The sequence below is a fragment of the Neoarius graeffei genome, chromosome 28, assembly GCF_027579695.1.
Source record: "Neoarius graeffei isolate fNeoGra1 chromosome 28, fNeoGra1.pri, whole genome shotgun sequence".
NCBI classification, from domain to species: domain Eukaryota; kingdom Metazoa; phylum Chordata; class Actinopteri; order Siluriformes; family Ariidae; genus Neoarius; species Neoarius graeffei.
In genome coordinates this window covers 49250317-49270402 of record NC_083596.1, presented here as the reverse complement: position 1 = coordinate 49270402, position 20086 = coordinate 49250317, and the positions used below count along the sequence as shown (strand labels likewise).

The 20086-nt window shown below is 42.6% G+C and overlaps 1 protein-coding gene across 1 annotated transcript; it reads left to right on the top strand.

Moving 5' to 3' along the window:
• On the top strand, positions 1-14441 carry srsf7a (serine and arginine rich splicing factor 7a). The gene is made up of 8 exons (XM_060913447.1): positions 1-101; positions 8793-9015; positions 9547-9726; positions 10584-10646; positions 10739-10777; positions 11095-11208; positions 12393-12497; positions 13933-14441. Exons 2-8 carry the CDS (start codon positions 8807-8809, stop codon positions 13982-13984), a joined length of 762 nt encoding a protein of 253 aa, XP_060769430.1. The 5' UTR covers positions 1-101; positions 8793-8806; the 3' UTR covers positions 13985-14441.
• The last annotated feature ends 5645 nt before the right edge of the window (positions 14442-20086 follow it).

Here is a 20086-nt window from a genome sequence, read left to right as displayed (position 1 = left end):
CACGAAGGCGCGCGCTTAGCTTTGGAAAGCGTGCTTGCGCTTCCGGGAAACGAGAGGTAGAGCGCGTGAGTGAATGTGACGCTTGAGATCAGTAGAAGAAGGTAAGAAAATCAAACGGAAATCGGTTCTGAAAAACGACACGGTTACCCGGTGCGGCGGTTTGTACACCGTGGTTGTGTTTATTACCGATTCCAGATCGAGTTTGCGTGTTCAACCGGAAACACGTTCATGCGCGCGTTGTGTCGCGGAGCTCGAGGCCGACAAATGCGCCTGCCCCTAGGCTAGGCTAGGCTAAGCTAAAGCTGCACGCGTGAGTTACTATATATATATAATTTTTTTAATTCGGGATTGTTTTGGATTATGTATAGCATTGTTTAACAAGCACAAATCTCATCTATCACCCACTCAAAGGCTGCAGTTTTTATTGATTTTAGTTTCCGTTCCGGTTAGCGCAAAAACACGACGGTGCGTGAGGGAGAGGGTTTGGGGACGGCGGCTGTGTTTCAAATGGCTGCCCATTTCACTACCTAGTGCGCGATACAGGGCGCGAGCGCCATTGTTTGCTGTTTTCAGGAAGCGTAGTCATTTAGGGGACACGCAGCCATTTGGGACCAGGATGCAGGACGATTTGATTGGATGTTCGTTCTCTCTCTCTCTCTCAAGACATAAAGCGAAACCTACAGATTATTAAAACAATAACACTTTTTTTTTTTTAATTTTCCTAAAGATCAACATGCGCTTTGTGTGGATTTACTTTTAAAGATGAAAAAATTATTCTATAAATATTTAAGGGTCTTCCCTGGTCCATAAATTTAGTCAGGAAATTGGAATTAAATGAAAATAAACAACAACAAAAAAGAACCCGACACATTTTCTGATAAGAATGACTTTGTGTTGAATGGCTGAGGTAATATGTGGAATAAAATATATATAAAATGTTGAGTTTTTCAGCCATTTGACGAACAAAGACGCTGTTAGCATGTTGGCTAAACTTGGTTCTGACGAACGCAGGTTTCCTGGCGTTATTAGCTTCGTGCTAACCGGCTAACCTCAACTCTCATCTCCGCTTTATTTCTCCACAAACGGTTTCACTATAATTTTATGAGCTACATTTCATTTACAAGTTGTTGGTTAATAATTCTCGCGTTGAACAGTGGCTACAACGCTGTAATATAATTTAAAGTTATATTAAAATATTTCACAGAAGCCACAGTTTGAGGAGGGAGCTCAGAGCATCACAAATAGGCTCCTTTTGTTTTTTAAGAAACCTTTTTTTTAATGATTGTTTATAAAAGATGGAGGTTTTTTTTCCACATTCACCTTATAGTTCTGTAATTATTTACATTTTCTGTCGAACAGAAACCCATCTTGAGACCTGTTTAGACGGGATTAGTTTTGCATCTTAAGGTGAGCTGATTATTAACAATCAAATCTCTGGGATTTGAGTTCAGTCAAGTTTTAAAAAATTACACATTTTAAATGGGCAGCTACTTTATGCTGTAATAATTAAATAGCTTGTAAGTACGCGTATGTGTGATCTGAGATCTTGGCTTGGTTTTCTTGCTCATTAGGGCTGGGTGATTTCAGCCAAAACCTCATGATACTCAGACATTTCTGCTACATCGCAATATCCAGCCAGATGTCGAGGTTTATATTACATAGACCTGAGCGTTTTACTAGGAAATAAACTACTTTTATTTTTTCGTGGTCCGGTTTCCATCAAATCCTGCGCTCTGATTGGCTGGCGAGTGGGTCCGTATCCTACGATACGGTGTCACGGTCTGATCGTGCGCTGGTATAAATTTACCATGCGCAGACCTATTTATTCATTCGTTCATTCCCGGTCAACTTCCGGGAAGTCTAAATTTACCATTTCTTACTGCGATTTTGTACCCAGCAGCGTTTCAACACATTTGTGGACTAAAGGCCAATTTATGCTGACAACCCAGTCCTCGCAGATGGCGTCTGCGAAGCCCCCCCCCCTCGCAGACGCTCTGCGCGCACCTCCCAAAAATTGTGACCACCGCAGACAGCCTCGCAGATAAGAGGGCTCTGATTGGTCCACTCTACATCCGCTGTACACGCACTTCCGCTTCCCTACTTTCCTGGTTTGGTTTGTTTTCACGACCGCCATTTTTAAAAACATGAGCGAAGATGGAGCAGCATGAAGAGCGGTTGATTGAGGAAGTGAGGAAGTACGGACATCTATACGACTCCAGTTCTAGTCATAAGTAACCGGAGGATAAACACTCCACTAACCACACCCACCAACTACTCCTAGCGATTTCGCGACTTCGCGCCCCGTTGCGTTGTGGCGGTGAATAACATCGCGCACGCCTATTACTCCCCGCTCAACGATAAATTACAACTGTCTGCGAAAAGCTATCTGCGAAAGCCTTGTCGCAAGAGCATGCAGAGGCCTTAATAGAACGAGAATTGTGACCACAATTGTGAGATTTGATTATCAGTAGACAAGCTGTTGAATATGGATGAGGAAACAATGGCTGGTCCTGATCAGCCTACTTGGTGCATAAACTGGAACTAAAACACGGGTCATTCATTCATCAAGATAAAGTGAAAATAATAATTTATTTGTGGATCAAGTATGAACATAAATCCCATATCATATTGGGCTGGTAAATTCTGACTAGGTCCAATGACAGCAGTCTAGTTATACAAAGTTGGTAAATTTGACAGAATAACTATTATAATCATGATTAGTCTCACTCAAACAAATCAATATTCATCAGGTTAAAGTGAAAATAATTTATCTGTGGATCAAGTATGATCATAAATCTCCTATCATATTGGGCTGGTAAATTCTGACTAGGCCCAGTGACAGCAGTCTAATTATACCAAGTTGGTAAATTTGAGAGAATAACTAAATTATTATAATCATGAGGAGTCTTACTTAAACAAATCAATATTCATCAAGATAAAGTGTAAATAATTCAAGTATGAACATAAATCTCATATTAGGCTGGTAAATTCAGACTAGGCCCAATTATACCAAGTTGGTAAATTTATACTGTGGTAAGGTTAGACCGCGGCTGCTACAGTTTAAATTTACCTGGTAAATTCAGACTGGTGGTAAATTCAGACCGTGACAACGGAACCCGGTTATGAACCTCTGGTGACTTGCTCGTTCACAACAAAAAACATAGTAGCATTTTTTTTTTGTCAACATTTATCTTTTTTTATAAGATTTATAAGATTTTTATCAAAAATCTTAACTTTTGCCAGCATTTCTCAGCATAATAGCATTAATTTTACAGTATGGATCGTGATAACGACAGCGTTCACAGCGAAAGCGAGTTTTACTACCCTGAGGAAGAAGAAATAAAAGAAAACGTTTCAGGAGAAAGCTAAAAACCTCTGCTGCTAACGCCGAGCAAAAACATGGCTGAATCCTGAATGACTCAATTTTGTATAAATGGGGGACTACATAGGCGGCAAAATGTAGTTTTTTTTTTTTCCTGCCATGGAAGTGCTTGGTTTTCCCTTTCAGGCGCTCTCGTTTTCTGTTAGAATTTGGTTAAGGGGAAAAAAAATATTTACCAGCTTAAGGTCGGTCCGTATGGTGAAATACCGTGACCTTGGCCTCGGTCAGTACTTTCAAGACCTCGGTCACGGTATTTCACAATACGGACCTCCCAGCTGGTAAATAACGTATTTTTCATCCGGGACATGGAGAACCAAAACCGTGATGCAAATCTCTCGGTCACTCGTGAGGAAATCAATGAATTGTTTTTTTGATAAATAAACTAAAAATAAAATAACACACAGGCTTGAAGATATGAAGTTTTAGAAAAATTCACTTTTTTTAATGCAATACATTGCAGATTTTTTTTTTGTCGTCTTTCCATTCAGCTAGCATGATATTGAATGAGTTGAAGAGGAGTATCTGAATGGAATATATCTGATAGACCACAAAAAAAAGCAAACCAATATTCTTATACTCTCATGTCCACATTCTTGAAGGCCAACGCTAGCTTACCTGCGAGTTGGTGCCGTCAGCGCAGCAGTAGGCTTGTCCCGATAACATTTTGTTGGACGATATATTGTCTCAAATTATTGTGATAAACGATATTATTGTTGATGTCTTTTCAAGACAATTTTATGCCACTAGTAAAAAAAAAAAATCCAAATACATCCTTTCAAAGAACAGTGAACTTTTTAATTAAGTCAACTTATTCAATTCAACAGTAGAACATATCTGTGAAGATACTCAGTCGTCCAGGTACATAGTAATCTGTGGTTGGTAGAAGAGAGCAACTGGACTTGCTTGAAAAGTCTTGAAGACGTTTCGCCTCTCGTCCGAAAGGCATCATCAGTTCTGACGGACGAGAGCCTTTCGGACGAGAGGCGAAACGTCTTCAAGACTTTTCAAGCAAGTCCAGTTGCTCTCTTCTACCAACCACAGATTACTATGTACCTGGACGACTGAGTATCTTCACAGATATGTTTCTACACACTTTGGGATGAGTTCCCTTCGACTAGTGCGGGAGTATGAGAGGACTTCCAGAAAACTGGCAGACATCTTAGCCAGAGAGGATCGTTCAATTTTGTCAGCCTGGAACGACCATCACTGAACAGAGGTGGGTGTCTATGACATCTATCAGCCACCTTCAATGCAGCCATCAGCATTCTGATTTGGATTCTATTATGATCCATGAGAGGATAAATACTTGATACTCCCTATTAGACAGACAGAACTGATGATGCCTTTCGGACGAGAGGCGAAACGTCTTCAAGACTTTTCAAGCAAGTCCAGTTGCTCTCTTCTACCAACCACAGGTCAACAGTAGAACGTAAAAATAATATAAATAACCCAAAGAAATAAAACAGTCAAATAAAACCACTCGCAACAAAAACAATAAATAAAATACAATCTATGGCTCTTAAAAATTGCACTTTAGTAGATATTAACTCGGCACAGGGTAATAGACATTCTTTTCTTCATAGGCAACATTCTGCCAATCCAGTTTCTCAAAGATTAGCACCCGGATAAACAAAGTGCAAAATAACGTATATTGCCAGCTGTCATTTGGATAAAAGTAACAACAATTAGAACGAGATAACATGTTAGCAAGGGCGTAGGTTTGGTATTAACATTGGTGGGGACAAAAACCCAATGCCAACCCATAGTGGCGCCAACTTCAGGTCAACATTAGAGGGTCACAATATTTTGCTCTGTTGTGTTCCACCAAAAGAGTCTCCATCATCTCTCCAAAGGCCAGACTTTTAACATTTTAAGTTCAGAACTGTAGTAATTCATGAATAATAATATGCAATTCATTTGATTAATTGCAAATCTTGTATGTGGTGATTAACTCATTCTACCAATTTGCAAATGTGTTTTACAAGCGAATAACGCATTGACTATCGGGAGGGAGTCTGTTCTTTGCCCCTCGTAAATGGAAGTAAAACCCATCCGGAGCCTTAAACACTGCGTTCCATGAGGCTGGCAGGGGGAGTCGGCTCTCTTCTGTGGGATCTTTAACTAGTTTTAGAATGCTGGTTTAAACTGATATGTGATTGATCTAACGGTGAAACAGGACGAGGGCTCTGGAACTTTTGACATGTTGAAAGGTTACAATTTGATTTGGCAACAGAATGTGTCTGGTTAAGGTGGTTATAATCTTGCCCTTTTGTTGTCTTGAGAGGAGGGAGAAGAAGGAATGACGGGGTTCTACAGAGAAGTTTTTCACCTACCGCTTTCAAATGACCCCCCTCAAAAAACCATCAGTTCAGCAGATGTATGTACTCTGTATGTGAGGTTTTCAAAAGAGAGGTGGGAGTAACCAAAAATTTCTGATCAAGAAGGCGGAGGCTGTTACGTGAAAATGTTTGATTTGATTGTTCGTGGCCCAGACACCTTTTAATGTCCACATCACCATTGGGTTGTTGTTGTTCTTTACATGTCATGTTACCCGAACTCGGTCAGGGCTCTGCAGGTCTTAAAGGAATACGCCACCCCCAGGTGAAATTGAGTCAGTCCCTGCAGTCCCTAGAGTTGGATGAGTGAGCCAAAGCGTTTTGTAGCCGGCCCAGCCATTGCCCTGATCTAGAAACGCCCTGGTTAGCTTTAGCTTAGCGTAGTCGCTGTAATCCGGCGTGTCCAGCTAGCATTGTCGTTGCAAAAGTGAATCAAATAACTCAAGATTTTTTATAATTATTTCTCATGACCTGTACATTCACATCGAGTACACATATCAATGCAAATTAACACGAAGGGATTTACTAGACCAATTTATATCTGGAACTATTTTCGGCCACAGCACAGGCAATGCACCGCTGCAGGCGCAAAGACACCACGCAGCACCACAACTTCCGTCAATACACCAGTGTTACCAGGGAAACCAGGGTTTTCAGGTGCTGCGTGGTGTCTTTGCGCCTGCAGCGGTGCATTGCCTGTGCTGTGGCCGAAAATAGTTCCAGATATAAATTGGTCTAGTAAATCCCTTCGTGTTAATTTGCATTGATGTGTACTCGATGTGAATGTACAGGTCATGAGAAATAATTATAAAAAATCTTGAGTTATTTGATTCACTGTTGCAACGACAATGCTAGCTGGACACGCCGGATTACAGCGACTACGCTAAGCTAAAGCTAACCGGGGCGTTTCTAGATCAGGACAATGGCTGGGTCGGCTACAAAACGCTTTGGCTCACTCATCCAACTCTAGGGACTGCAGGGACTGACTCAATTTCACCTGGGGGTGGTGTATTCCTTTAACTGAAGCGCTTCAAATTGAGGGTTAGCGGGCTGCTAAAGTTTGCAGGCACTTCACAAGCAAGACTCGGTGCAATATTAGCCAACATTAGCACAATTTGATATGATTTAATAATGTCTTTGTGACCTTAATTAACACAACCTTAATTGTGACCTTAATTAAAATGGCGATCTTTCGCGGTCTTGTTATTGTTGTTGGTCTTAACAACTCCACCCCCCCGCTGACGTAAGTGGTTCTTTCCTCTGGCCCAGCAGAGAGTTGGTGCTAGCCTGGAACCGGTTTTTCTGGCCCCAGAGCCAGTTCTTTGTCAGTGGAAACAGAAAACCCGGTTCCAAACTAAGCACTGGCCCCGAACCAGCCCTGGAACTGCTTTGGTGGAAAAGGGGCATCGGTGGGTCAAGCTAATACTCTGGCGACTTCCCTATGTAGATGTACAGTGCATAAATGCCAAAATCGTGTTTAAAAAAATTACCGAGTTCATTTTCATTTACCGTACGATAAGTCGGTATATCGAATATCGCGACAGGCCTACGCAGCAGTGCAGTCACCTTCCAGCCGGTGTAGTGTTCATCAGTAGTGTTGGCAAATGCTAATAAAGCAGTGCTATAGAGAACAAGTAGCACAAGCTAACGACCAAGAAACTAAGATTTCTGTCTCCAGACTCTTCTACACACTCTTGCCACAGTATTTTTCACTCCGACTTAAGTATTTGTTTCCCTGTGTAATTTACTTAGTTTTAAAATCAACACTGACAGCTACACACAGCGGAACTATCTGGTAGCCAAAATTCTCTCAAAACCTTCTGTTTTTAACAAAGCAAACCTGGTCGCCATGTTTGTTTACAAACTGTTGCTTGCTAATGTGGAAGTTTTACATCTCCGATGTCTCTCTTCCAGTTTTTCAATGTCCATTGATATGTTTTTCTCTTGTAAATATGTGTGAAGAAAATCTAATGATGTTTTGGTAGCCTTTCGGGTGTTCAAAGCGTCTTTCGGGGTTTTTTTTTTTTTTTTTTTTTGGGTGGATGTGTCCATATAATATAAAGAACATTGCACGATGGCAGGAAGATATGAAGTTGATCTTCGCGTGACTGTGTAATATCCTCTATTTACATAAGTTGGTTCCAGTTCACCAAGTTGATGGGTTGAGCGGTGTTCCAAGAGTGATGTTTCATCCTGTTCTACCTTTCACAGGATTTAATGTCCAAATCAACGTGAGCTAGCTAGTTGATTTTATATAAAGTGAGTGAAGTGCCATCGGGATTTGTCTTCGCTACTGGAGCAGAAAAAATAAGCAGAACTTTTGGCCGTATCGTCACTGAAATGTCATTTGCTTGCTCTTGATCTCCCTGGTAGTTGTGATTCAAACTGAAAATTGGAACAGCTTAATTTCCTGACAGCAGACTCGCAGCCATAGCAGTTTTCAGTATGACCTCACTGTTGCTTATGCGATATTGCTTCACCTCGCAACGTTATCACCCGACTTTAACAGTCCTTTAATACCAAGCTGTGCATCAAATCACCTGCTGCTCATAATACTTTAGATATGTGTGCACTTTTTTTTAAATACATAATTGTCCACAGTATAGATGAGACTGTTTGTTTGTTTCATAAAGAACGTACGCGTTTATGCTCCTGCTGCTAGTTTAGTTGTAGTTTACACAAATCAATTGGTATATCAGCCAGAAGCTGTTAAGTTTCGATTTTTATTTATTTTTTTTAATAAACTTGAATACATGGCTTGCGTTAGCCCGTTCTTCAAGCTGTTTAAAATCGCACCTGTCAGTTTTTGTTTCGAAATGTAGTGCTTATCATCGGTCTTGGATTCGTGTCAATTTCATGTTGCTCACCAGTGTTGGATTATATTGTCCTGTTGTCCACCTGTCCCATCTTTGATGATGTTCCATGCCTTCTTGCAAAATGGCTGGTGTGTGAGTGAGGCCTGGAGTTGGAGATCAAACATCATGGAGAGCAAACGATTTCAGCAAGAGGCAAACTTTTGGAGATGATGAAAGTGACTGTAGATATCTGGGTTTAAGTTGCTGTAATTTGTCCAGGTTGCAGATTCGAGATGTCTTACTCGTCGCGGAGTTCCTTGGACTGCAAGGTGTACGTGGGTGACCTGGGCAATGGTGCCGCGAAGGGTGAGCTGGAGCGTGCGTTCAGCTACTACGGGCCTCTGCGGAGCGTCTGGGTGGCGCGGAACCCTCCTGGCTTCGCTTTTGTCGAGTACGAAGACTCCAGAGACGCCGAGGATGCTGTGAAGGGCATGGACGGAAAGTGAGTCAGCTTGGTGTTTCCTTGTGAGGCTCCTGTTCGGAGGCCAGCCATGTTTCTATTCTTACAGGTGTTGCTCGTCTGTAATAATCCCAACATGTGGAAATAAATGGGGTCAAACGCATTTTTAAGCAAAGCAAAAAAAAAAAAAGCTTCAGTAAAATCACTTTGGAACATAATGCAACACTCCGAGTGAGTTTACTGTTTCCTTATTTATTCTCCCATGTTGATTTCCAAATTTTAGTCCTAACATTGAATAAATATTGGTTTCCAGTTGAACAAATTTAAAAAAAAAAACATCTTCAGCATCTGATGAACCTCTCTGTATTGTGTGAGGGTTTTTTTGTACATGTTCCATGCCAACTCCAGAAGTATTGGCACCTTCATGGATGTAAAAGCACAAAGTTCATGTGCATAAAATATTATACAGTGTCCTTTGACTTTATTTGTAATGGGCAGAATTGTTCACAGCCCAGAACGTGTTACTGAATGACTGCTGTAATGTTTCATCACGTCTTTGTCTTTCTTTCCCAGAATGCTCTGCGGGGCCCGCATCCGTGTCGAGATGTCAAACGGAATGTCCCGGAAGTCCCGCTTCGGTCGGCCAAGCCGCAGACAGTTTGATCCAAATGACCGCTGCTACCAGTGCGGAGAGACGGGCCACTACGCCTACGACTGCTACCGCTACAACAAGCGAGGCAGCAGACGCAGCAGGTGTGCACGCACTCGCACGCACCTCAGGACAGCGTTGCAGTCAAGTCATTAGACCTCGAGTCCCGAGTGTCCAAGTCATTAAAGAAAGTTTCGAGTTGAGTCCGACCCAAGCCCCACTATCAACAGGACAAATAACATGAGAGGGTTAACACTAGCTAGTTCATCGCTCAGCAAGCAAGCCCCGCCTACTATCAACAGAGCAATGAACATGGCGTGTCACTTCCTTCTCTGGGTGGAGTCTTGACAAATGGCGAATGAAGTTCGAGGTTGTCCCCGTCGTCTCCTCGATAGTTCTTCTACATATGGAACACACAGCGGTGCGTTTTTTTTTTTTTTCCCCACTGCACGAGAAGTCTGTATAAGCAAAGCGGACAATCCTAGCGGCGTCTCTCCAGGCATTTTAGCGCCGTTAATATTAGTTTGTTCCTGAACAGGTGAATGTGCATTCTCTTGCACAAAAATTTAATGTAGATATAAATATCTTATGCGAAATTATGGCATGTTACAAAAAAAAAAAAAAAGTCCATCAGAGTCCTCGTCTCCAATTTGAGTCCGAATGCAGTTCATGCACGAGTCTTAGTCATCAGTGCTCAAGTCCAAGTCAAGTCACGGGCCTTTATAATTAGGGCACGAGTTGGACTCGAGTACTGCCTCATGAATCAATTGGCACTGACAAAATGCCTTGTTATAAAATGAATAAAACACTGTGTGACTGTTTTGCGTGAGATTAATCTCAAGAATTGAAGCACCAGATGTTTAGTGAAACTTTAAAGGAGCTGGTTCTGAAATGTGTACAAATGACTTCTTGTGGCCACGCACTAACAGCCCATTGTTTCGTATTTTAAAATCCTGTTTAGGTCTCGCTCTCGGTCCAGATCTCGCGGCCGTCGCTACCACTCCCGCAGCCGGAGCAACGACCGGTAAGAACGCTGCGCACATTCTTCAGTATTTTCAGTGACAATTCTATCGGGCTGTGATGTTGATTTTGAATGCGCGCGTGTGTGTGTTGCAGGAGATATCGCTCTCCATCCTACTCCAGAAGGCGGAGCAGGTGAGTCCTACTGCGCTTTGTACTTCACTGTAGCTCTTAACAGCTGATCAGTCGCAGCTCATGGATCTTTCTGTGGAGGTTCATCAGCTGAATGCTTTTGGAGACTCCTTGTGAGGACATTTGGCGCTCAGTATAGTAAAATCTGACCATTCTGACCTTGTGGTGACCATCCAAAAGTCCTTACAAAGGAGTGTGTGTGGGGAGGGGGTGTTTCTCTCCTCCTCCCCCATTACTGAGGTTAGGTTTAGCTGCAGGCATTGTCTTCATCATCAATGGAAGGTCCTCAGAAGAATACTAAGACAAGTGTGGGTGTTTAGGTCTGCCTCCCCGGGCCGCTCCCGATCCCGAACCCCAGTTCGACGATCTCGTTCCCTGGTGCGCCGATCCAGAAGTCCAGCCAGGAGGTCCAGAACGCCAGTCCGCAGGGTCAGGTACGAGACGCACTCTGTTCAATCTGTTTTTCCTGATAAAATGTGGAGGAAACTTTACCATGGGTGCAAGTTTTCTGGCATGTGCAGGAAGCTCCGTTTTTTTTTTTTTTTTCGGTTCTGAAAGTCATTTTTCCAAATTTGTGTAAATCCGTTGAGATTTTTTTTTGGGGGGGGGGTATAGGGGTGGCCCTCTCACTGTCTCACTCTCAGCGTATTACCGGGTTACCTGCGGTACAGTCTCTGCACAAGACAAATCTTTTCATCTCGTCTTCGCCACAAACCTCATTCAATTTATACGCCGCTCACCGACGAGCGGTCCTGACTAGCCCGTTGTTTCACGGTGTTCTACATGCATGTTTCACGCACATAGCACATTGTTCGACCAAATCAACACCGCTATTCCAGTGTATATATTGTAAAAAAGGTATCGCAGCAAAAGCATATTAAAAATGGTTGTTTCAACATTTAAATTAGTAGTTGCTAGATGTTTTGAAATATCAAGCCTTGTACTTGAAATATTATTTCAGATGAATTGATGAAATGTATTAAACATTTGATGTGAATATGCAAATCGTATAACTATTAATATTATAAATGATTGCATGAGAGACAACCATTTTAACTTGTAATTTAAATTTTTTTTTGAGCCCTGAGGGGGGGGGGGGCTCACCCCCCATGCACGTCAGACTTTTCAGGTTTTTGAAAACTTTATACTTGCACCCATGCTTTACAGCAAACCTGTGCATTTTGGCTCCAGTGAGAACTTACTTTTTTATATATAGCACTGAAGGAGCATTTCTGGAAGGAAAAAAAAAAAAAGTACATGTTTTTATAAACCATAATTTATTTGCGACTCCAGGTTCGCGCCAGAGCTGTGAGGCGAATGGAGCTGATGATTAACAGACGTTTCTCAGCCAAAAATCTCTTCTATGAATACTTGCCTTGTGTAACGTCTGGTTCTTCCGTGATTTGATACCTGCACAGTTGCTTATGCAGATGATTTGAAATTCAGCTGGATAATGGTAAATTTTGGACTCTCGATTGTGTGGCTTTTATGTTTGAGGCAAGGTTTGAGGGTCGGTTCAGAAAAGATTGAGGTCGGAGTTAATTTCCTTGGTGGTTCACTTCTTTGGGAAAACCTTCACAAGATGCAGATCGACATCTTTCTTCTGTGTTTTGAACAGTCGCTCGCGTTCTCGCTCGCGTTCCCGCTCCGCCTCCAGACAGAGAGTGCGCAGCGCATCCAGATCCAGATCTCGTTCTCGCTCCTTAAGCAAGAAAAGAGACAGGTGAGACCTTCCTGGACTACACGCACGTGCACGCACACTGGTTCATTTGAGTCTTTTCAGTGACTAATTCTGATTCAGTGCAGTTAAATGATTTGTTTGCCAGGATGCGTAGCTGCATCATTTAGCCAGAAGCTCGTGCTGCTATAGAGATCTTGCAGTCACGTGACCGGAAAGTACACAACCGCCATCGTGTCGGTCAAAAACACCGCTGAATACTGCTGCACTCGTGTACAGAATGGATCAATTTCAACCGACGGACTACACGGCTCATTTTTCTAATGAACAGATAACTAGATACATGTCTAAAATAAACGATCTACAGATTTGTGACCCTTATGGCTTACCAGACGGAGTTTTCACGACCGGATTTTGAACTGCCAGCGGAATACCTGGACGCGTATAATTACCTCATTAACTTTCCCTCGCTGTTCAGTGGTGAAGCACTGCATGCTTATAAATCTCTGGACAGTTATCTCTACAGAAATTCAGGATTTGTCAGCGACTCAGATGTGGCATCTTATAACAAGAATCCTCATTGGACGGGTAAGTCACTTAAGTATTGAGTATAGCACTGACCAGCCGATAATAGAATAAGGTAATTCCAAATCGTCCGTCTTGTTTACATGGATCTGGCGTTGGAGAGGTAGAGGCTTGGCAGTGGAGATTTGAGTGGCTGTTTTCTGAGCTTAGTCAACAGGCCGGCTCTGCCTGCAGCCTCGCTTTTGCTCCCGGCTCCGCCTCCTTCGCTTTGCTTCCAATAACAATCCACGGAGACCCCGCTGGTCTCGCTATCTCGTCCGGAATATATATATATATATATATATATATATATATATATATATATATATATATATTTTTTTTTTTTTTTTCTCTCTCGTCCGGAATGTTGTGCATGCGATGGAAATCGCTACAAACCGTCATTTTCTGCTGGAAACCAATGTCCAGTAAGTCCATACGGTTGTAGTGGATATTGAAGTCCGGTACAGACGAACAACACGCAAAAATACACACAAAAAACATAAACGTGCACAGGTAGGGAGAGCTTGTAGCCGCAGCCGTTGTAGTAGAATTGTATATAGTAGGGTTTTCCAGAAGAAAAGGTAGAAGTAAAAGCAGAAGTAGAAGTAGAAGGCGGAATATGGCGTTTGACCGACACGATGGCGTCTGTCACAATCTGGATCGGCTGTGACATCACATGCAAGTGCTCCATTTAATGCAGACAACTTGAGTGAAATAATAATCGCTATTTTATTTGAGCTTACGTCCGTGTCTAGATCTTTTTCCGTACCTGGACAGCGCACACTACTTCTTTCACATACGGAAATGTCCACTTCTCGCAAATCAACCTGAACATGACTCGATGAATAGTGTGGTGTGATGTGTTACATAGGGAACGTGACTGCATACATCATGTGTAATGGTGATCTGTGTTTAGCCGTTCCAGGTCCATCAGCCCGAGAAAGAGCCCAACGCCTGATGCTGATTGATTTGGAACGTCGGAACCCCCCCCATCTCTCTCTCTCTCTCTCTCCCTCCCTTTCCGTCCCAGTGCTTCGCTGCTGTCCCTCCGTCAACTGATGAACCTCCATCACACAGTGTCAGTACGACTTCTGTTTCAAACATCCATGTCCACACCTATGTCTTGGCTTTCCTGTCTACCTCTCAGGCTTTTTTTTTTTTTTAAATACACCCTAGTATCCTTTACATTTCAGGAATGTTTGGTTTTATAAGACATGGGTTTTAGTTTCAGGCCTGAGACTGTGGTCTGTACTGAACGGGTCAGTCAGCAGTGTCATGATTTGGAGGAAAAAAAAAAAAAAAGAGCTGTATAATTGGGTTAAAACTCGGCTTGAGGTGTGTTCTTTCGTTTTCTTTTTCCCCTGCTTCTTTCCCTGTGATGAAAATGCCCATGGTCTTTTTAATAAAGTGAGTCTTTACACATCAGTGTTTCTTTACTCTCTGTCTATGGAGTGATACTCCAAGCATAATTGTTGTACATTACTCAGAGGGATTATTTGTGATTCTCTCCCCCCAGTGTTGGTCTTAAGCCTAGGTCACAACCGGCTGTACGTGCTCCTATGGCTGGTCTACGTGCAAGAAACGCACGGAGGGCGCGCGTGAAATGTGCTGATTTTCGAGCCGTAGACTGGCCGCAGGCCAGCTGCAGAGGTTCTTTGTCATGTCAAGCAAACTCTACGGGCGCTTACGGTTTTTTCAGGTTGCAAGACAAACTTACGGCCAACGTGCGTCTTTCTCCACGAACAAAAAAAAAAAGCAGCGATTTGGGAAACGCCAAAAATCGCACGGCCAAAAAAATCGTACGTCCGGTTGTGACCTAGGCTTTAACCACTTCCTCTTGAATAAGTTCTATAACTCACACACCCATTAATGTAATTAAAAAACAAACGAACCCAAACTCAGTTTCATGTTGTGGAACACATGTGAAGTTAGTCTCTTGCGTTATAGTAGCTATAAATGGTTCTTCCCTCCCCAGCCTTTTATTTTCCTTTGAAGTTGTTTAAAAAAAAAAAAAAGGTACCTTGTTCCTGAGAATCTGCAAGGTTTCAGCTCCTCTGTCCTGACTTGCTGTTAACCTCTGATGCTGCATTGCAAGCAACATAAACTAAACAGACCTTTTCTTATCCATTTGTGTTGATTTTGGCATTCAAGCATCACTCAATTATCCAACGCTGTCAACGAAGAGTCAAGACTAAACCCATTCACCTTGGTGGTGTGTAGATGGGGTCTTTATCCCCCGCTGGCTGAAAGGTCTGAAGTGGGATTGTCATGGAGATGTCCGTCCGTCCATCCAACCATCCCGGGAAGGGAACTCACTTTCTGAAATCAACTCCTCTGTTTTTGGAGGAATTTTCACAAAACTTGACAGGATTCTTTGTGTCAGCAATACACATGTTGCAATTTTATTCAATTCTGTCACATTTTATCAGAGTTACGGCAGGGTTTCCAGTGGGGAAAATGTGCTTTCAGAGCACTTGTTCTATTATTCTTTACCGGTTTTGTAAAAAAAAAAAAAAATGCAGCGCTGTCTGTAAAACCACAGTATATACTCATGGTATCAAGAATGAACTGTTGAGTTGGCCTAGTGGTTAGCATGGCTGCCTCTTAACCAGGAGATTGAGAGTTGTTCTTGTGGTTGGGTCATACCAAAGACCATGATTTAAAAAAAAAAACATGGTACCGACTCCCATATGGCAAGACGTGCTGCAATACAGACGGAAGGACCAGCCCACCCCACTGTAACCCTAGCTGTATAAGCAAGAGGCCAAGGGTTATCAAAACAGAGATTGGAGCCACACCCATATGCCTTAAAGAATTGGTTGGTATTGAAACAGGAGACTGCCTGGGAAGACCAGACTCTGGCATGAGAGGGACTTTGACTATGAATGAATAGTAGCTTTTTTGTGTGCACTATTTGTGTGTGCTATTTGATCGATTGATTCCTCCTGCTACCTCAGACTTCCAGTGGGGAGGCCTGAGGTCAAAGGTCAACCTACTTTCTGTGTGGGAGACAAGGAAGTAGCCTGGCTCACAAAGAATCAAGGTGCCAGTCTGACAGGTTAATTGAGCTACAAGGTGACATATCACTGACGGGACGTGCAAATGAGGGATAGAAACCTGATTGGACAAATCTCAAAATTCTTTTTTTTTTGTGCCGAAATCCGCCACTGTGTCGCAAGTCGTGGGGTCCAAGCATTCATCACCCCCAGTGGCCAGTCCTTGCATGGACATTACTTCTACCCCATTTCCACTCACTGAAAGCTTTATTTTCTATTATTAGGCAGTAATGGTGTCTCGTGAGAACTGAGTGTTAAGCCAATACTAAAACTTATTTACATTATCTGAGCTCTGTTTGTGTACTTCAGTGGTTTGGAGGGCAGAGTTGTTGTTCCTACCAGTAGCAGTTGGGTGGGTTGAGCCCCCTGCATAGTGCTCTGGATGAATCATGACTCCAAACTATTAGGTAAAATAACTTTAAAGCTAATTAACCAAACACCTATAAATACATCCGATAACTTTTATTTGGTAAGTTTTCCAAACGTGTGAACCAGAAAGCACACAGGTACGGAGTGTGTTGGTTAGCACTGCACTCAGCTATACTTCCTGAGAGAATATACATGGAAGTGGTGATCACAAACCCTCAAGCAGCTCCTCTGGAGAGGTCATCAGCTTGTGTTGAGTCGTTTATTAAGATAAAGGTCCGATAAGCACTTGGGGTTTCCAGTTCCGCAGTGGTACAGCAGTTAATGTCACAGTTGCTGGTGTATAACATACCTGCTTTGAATCTCTGAGTTTTAGTTCAGGGTTATGGATAAGAAGGTGAAAAGCTCTGTCAAACAGTTTGTATCTATGCGGTCCTGTGGCTCATGCAGCTGAGTATCATCTCTCTGGATTGAGATGTTGCTGGTTCAAACTCCAGCCAGGACTCTAGGATATGAGTGTAGATGGTTTGGGAATCAGTGGCAGGCTGAGAAATGTGCAAGATGGCTGGACTTGGAGGGGGGGTAATATCCGGGCAGCTGCCCCCCCAGGGCCAGAGCAGGAAAAGAAAGGGGTTATGGAGCCAGAAGAAAGAGTTTTGACTTAGTTTTGCATTATAGGGGGTGTGTTTAAAAAAACACACCTACCAATCACCCACACTTTTACAGGATTCTTCAACACCGTCCACCTTCTACTCCCACATCAAGCTAGACTTGAACCAACAACCTTGTCATCCTGAAGCAAACACTTTACCACAATACCATCAAGTCTCACACTAGTAGACTGGTCTCATAGCACCTTTGTCTTTGAAAATCACTTAGACACAAAAAAAAATTGGGGGGGGGGGGGTAGGAAGACAACCAACACTGAGTTGTTGCTTCATGAACAACTTACTATCCCCATGTATATATTTAGGAAAATGTAAATTAATTGTCCTTGTTGAACTTCCGAGGGTCTTCAAACTGCCACCCTCAGGTCTCTCCAGAGATGTTTTATGGAGTTCAAATCAGGACTTTGGCTGAGACACTCAAGGACATCCAGAAACTCATCCTAAGGCCACTCAAGCGCTGGCTTGGCTGGATGCTTTCATTTGTCTTGCTAAAAGCTGAAACCTCACCATCTCTAACAAACAAAATTCTCCGAGTCTTATGTTAAATGTACAAATTATTAAAAACTGACCGAGACACAAACTAAAAGACACGTCCGCAATGTCAAACTCACTTTCTCAAACTGGAAAAAGAAATAAAAGTCGATGCGAGAACATGCAGTGTGAATGTGAAGCGGTGTAGAAGTCTAGTGTACGAAAACAGAGGTGAGAAGTTTTACTTACCGCTGACGATCAGCTTTGTTCTTTGGCCGAATACCACAGCGATTCATTCAGTGTCCTCACTCGTACAAAAACCTCAGATACAGAAGTGAAAGCAGAAGTGAAACATCCTCTGGACTCCAGCTCTCTCATCTACTGTCTACGATCAGCACACACTCCTTTAAGATCCCATTCCAGTGTCATGAATCGCATGTCTTTGTTCTACACTGGGATGGGTTTCCCAAAAGCATTGCAGCACAAAGATCGTTAAATGGTAGAGCGAGCAGCACAATGAACACACTTTCTCTGAGTTAAGACGCTCTTAATGTTAGTTAAAAGGCTTTTAGGAAACCAACTGCTGTTCTGTTCACACGTCCTGCTGAAGAGAATCACCTATTGAGACATCATTGTGAAATGGAGGTAGTAGTTTGGAACTTTCCAGACTCTTCTTCGAGCTGGCTGTCTGGCCAAACTCAGTCGAGGGTTGAGAAGGTTCTTGGCCAGGGAGGTGACTAAGAACCCAATAACCACTTGTAATTAGTGCTTTTGAGGTCCTCCACAGACAGGACAGAACCTGCAGAAGGTAAAACAATCTCCAAAATACTCCATTAATCAGGCTTTAGGGTTAAATGACTTGACAGAAATCAGTCCTGAATTAAAGGCATGTGGCAGAAACTTGAACTTTGACAGCATGAGGAAAAACATCATCTGATCTGATGGCAATAATTGAAGTCTCGAGGCTGAACTCCCAAGCAATACATTGACCGAAAACCAGGTCCAATTCATCAACTGGCTAATACTATTCCTATGAAGCATGGTGGTGGTAGTATCATGCAATGGGAGTGCTTCTCACTGGCAAGAGTGTGAGTGAACACAACCAAACACAATAAGCCCTTCAAGAAAACCTTCTCCAGGGTGTAAACACCCTCAGACTGTGTTGTTTTATCTTTCAGCAAAACATGAAGCATCCAGCCAGGACAACGCTAGAGTGGATTCTGGACATTTGTCTAAGTCTTTGAGTGGTCCAGCCAAAGCCTAGTCTTGAACCTCATAACATTTCTGGAGAGCCTTGAAAATAGTAGTTCATAGATGCTCCCCATCCATCTTGCCCAAGTGGGAGAGGATCTGGTCAAGAATGGGAGAACTGAAGCTGTAATTGCTACCAGTGGTGCTTCTACAGAAGTACTGGGGAGAGGTGTGACTATTGATCTGAGAGATTTCAGCTTTGAATTTTTAATGCACTTGAATACAATTCTAAAAACGTGTTTTTTTCTTTGTGATTTTGGATCTTGACAGTCCAAAAAAAACACCCACACACACACCTTAAATTGAATCTATAACAAAATCAAGTGAGAAAAACCCAAAGGGGACAGAATACTTTCCACCAGATCAGTGAGTCGCCACCACACCGAGAACCAGTTTGTATTAGTTAACATTCATATTGTCTCTCATCAGTGTTGCAAGAAGGGTCAACCGCAAAAGTCAGAGGAAATTTGTAATAAAGCGCACAGCTGCAGATCATAGAGTTCTTTAAGCCAAAGAGCCGAACTGAGAACACTGATGGAATCAGGAACCATCCGTATCCGATTTCATAAACGCGGAATAAGAGATCAGTCCGTATCTGTGGTTGTCTACTGTGAAGAATTCAAAGCATCTTCTCTGATCATCAAGCAAGTTTCCACTTCAGGTTTATTCACTGCACTGGCACCAAATGACCATTCTACCATGCCAGGTACCAGACAAAACTTTTGGTATGGAGCCAAACCGACACCTGATAGTTCCTTGATTAATTAATAATTTCCAGGTTGCAGGATGATTTGCTCAAAGGAACTTTGGATTTTTTTAAAATTCTCAAGCTGTTCTGCCTAGAACAGAGACAATAGACCTCTTGCAGTCACGTGACCAAATCCCAGCTGGAATGTAAACAGCCGCCATCTTGTCGGTCAACAACACAGCTGAATATTGTTGCACTCGTGTACAAAATGGATCAATTTCAACCAGACTACACAGCTCATTTTTCTAATGAAACAGATAACTAGATATATGTCTAAAATAAACGACCTACAGATTAGTGACCCTTATCGATTACCGGACGTAGTTTTCACGACCATGTCAGTGGATATTGAACTGCCAGAGGTGGAATACCCAGATGTGTACAATTACCTCATTAACTTTCCCTCGCTGTTCAGTGGTGAAGCACTGCGTGCTTATAAATCTCTGGACAGTTATCTTTACAGAAATTCAGGATTTGTCAGCCCCCCTCAGATGTGGCATCTTGTAAACA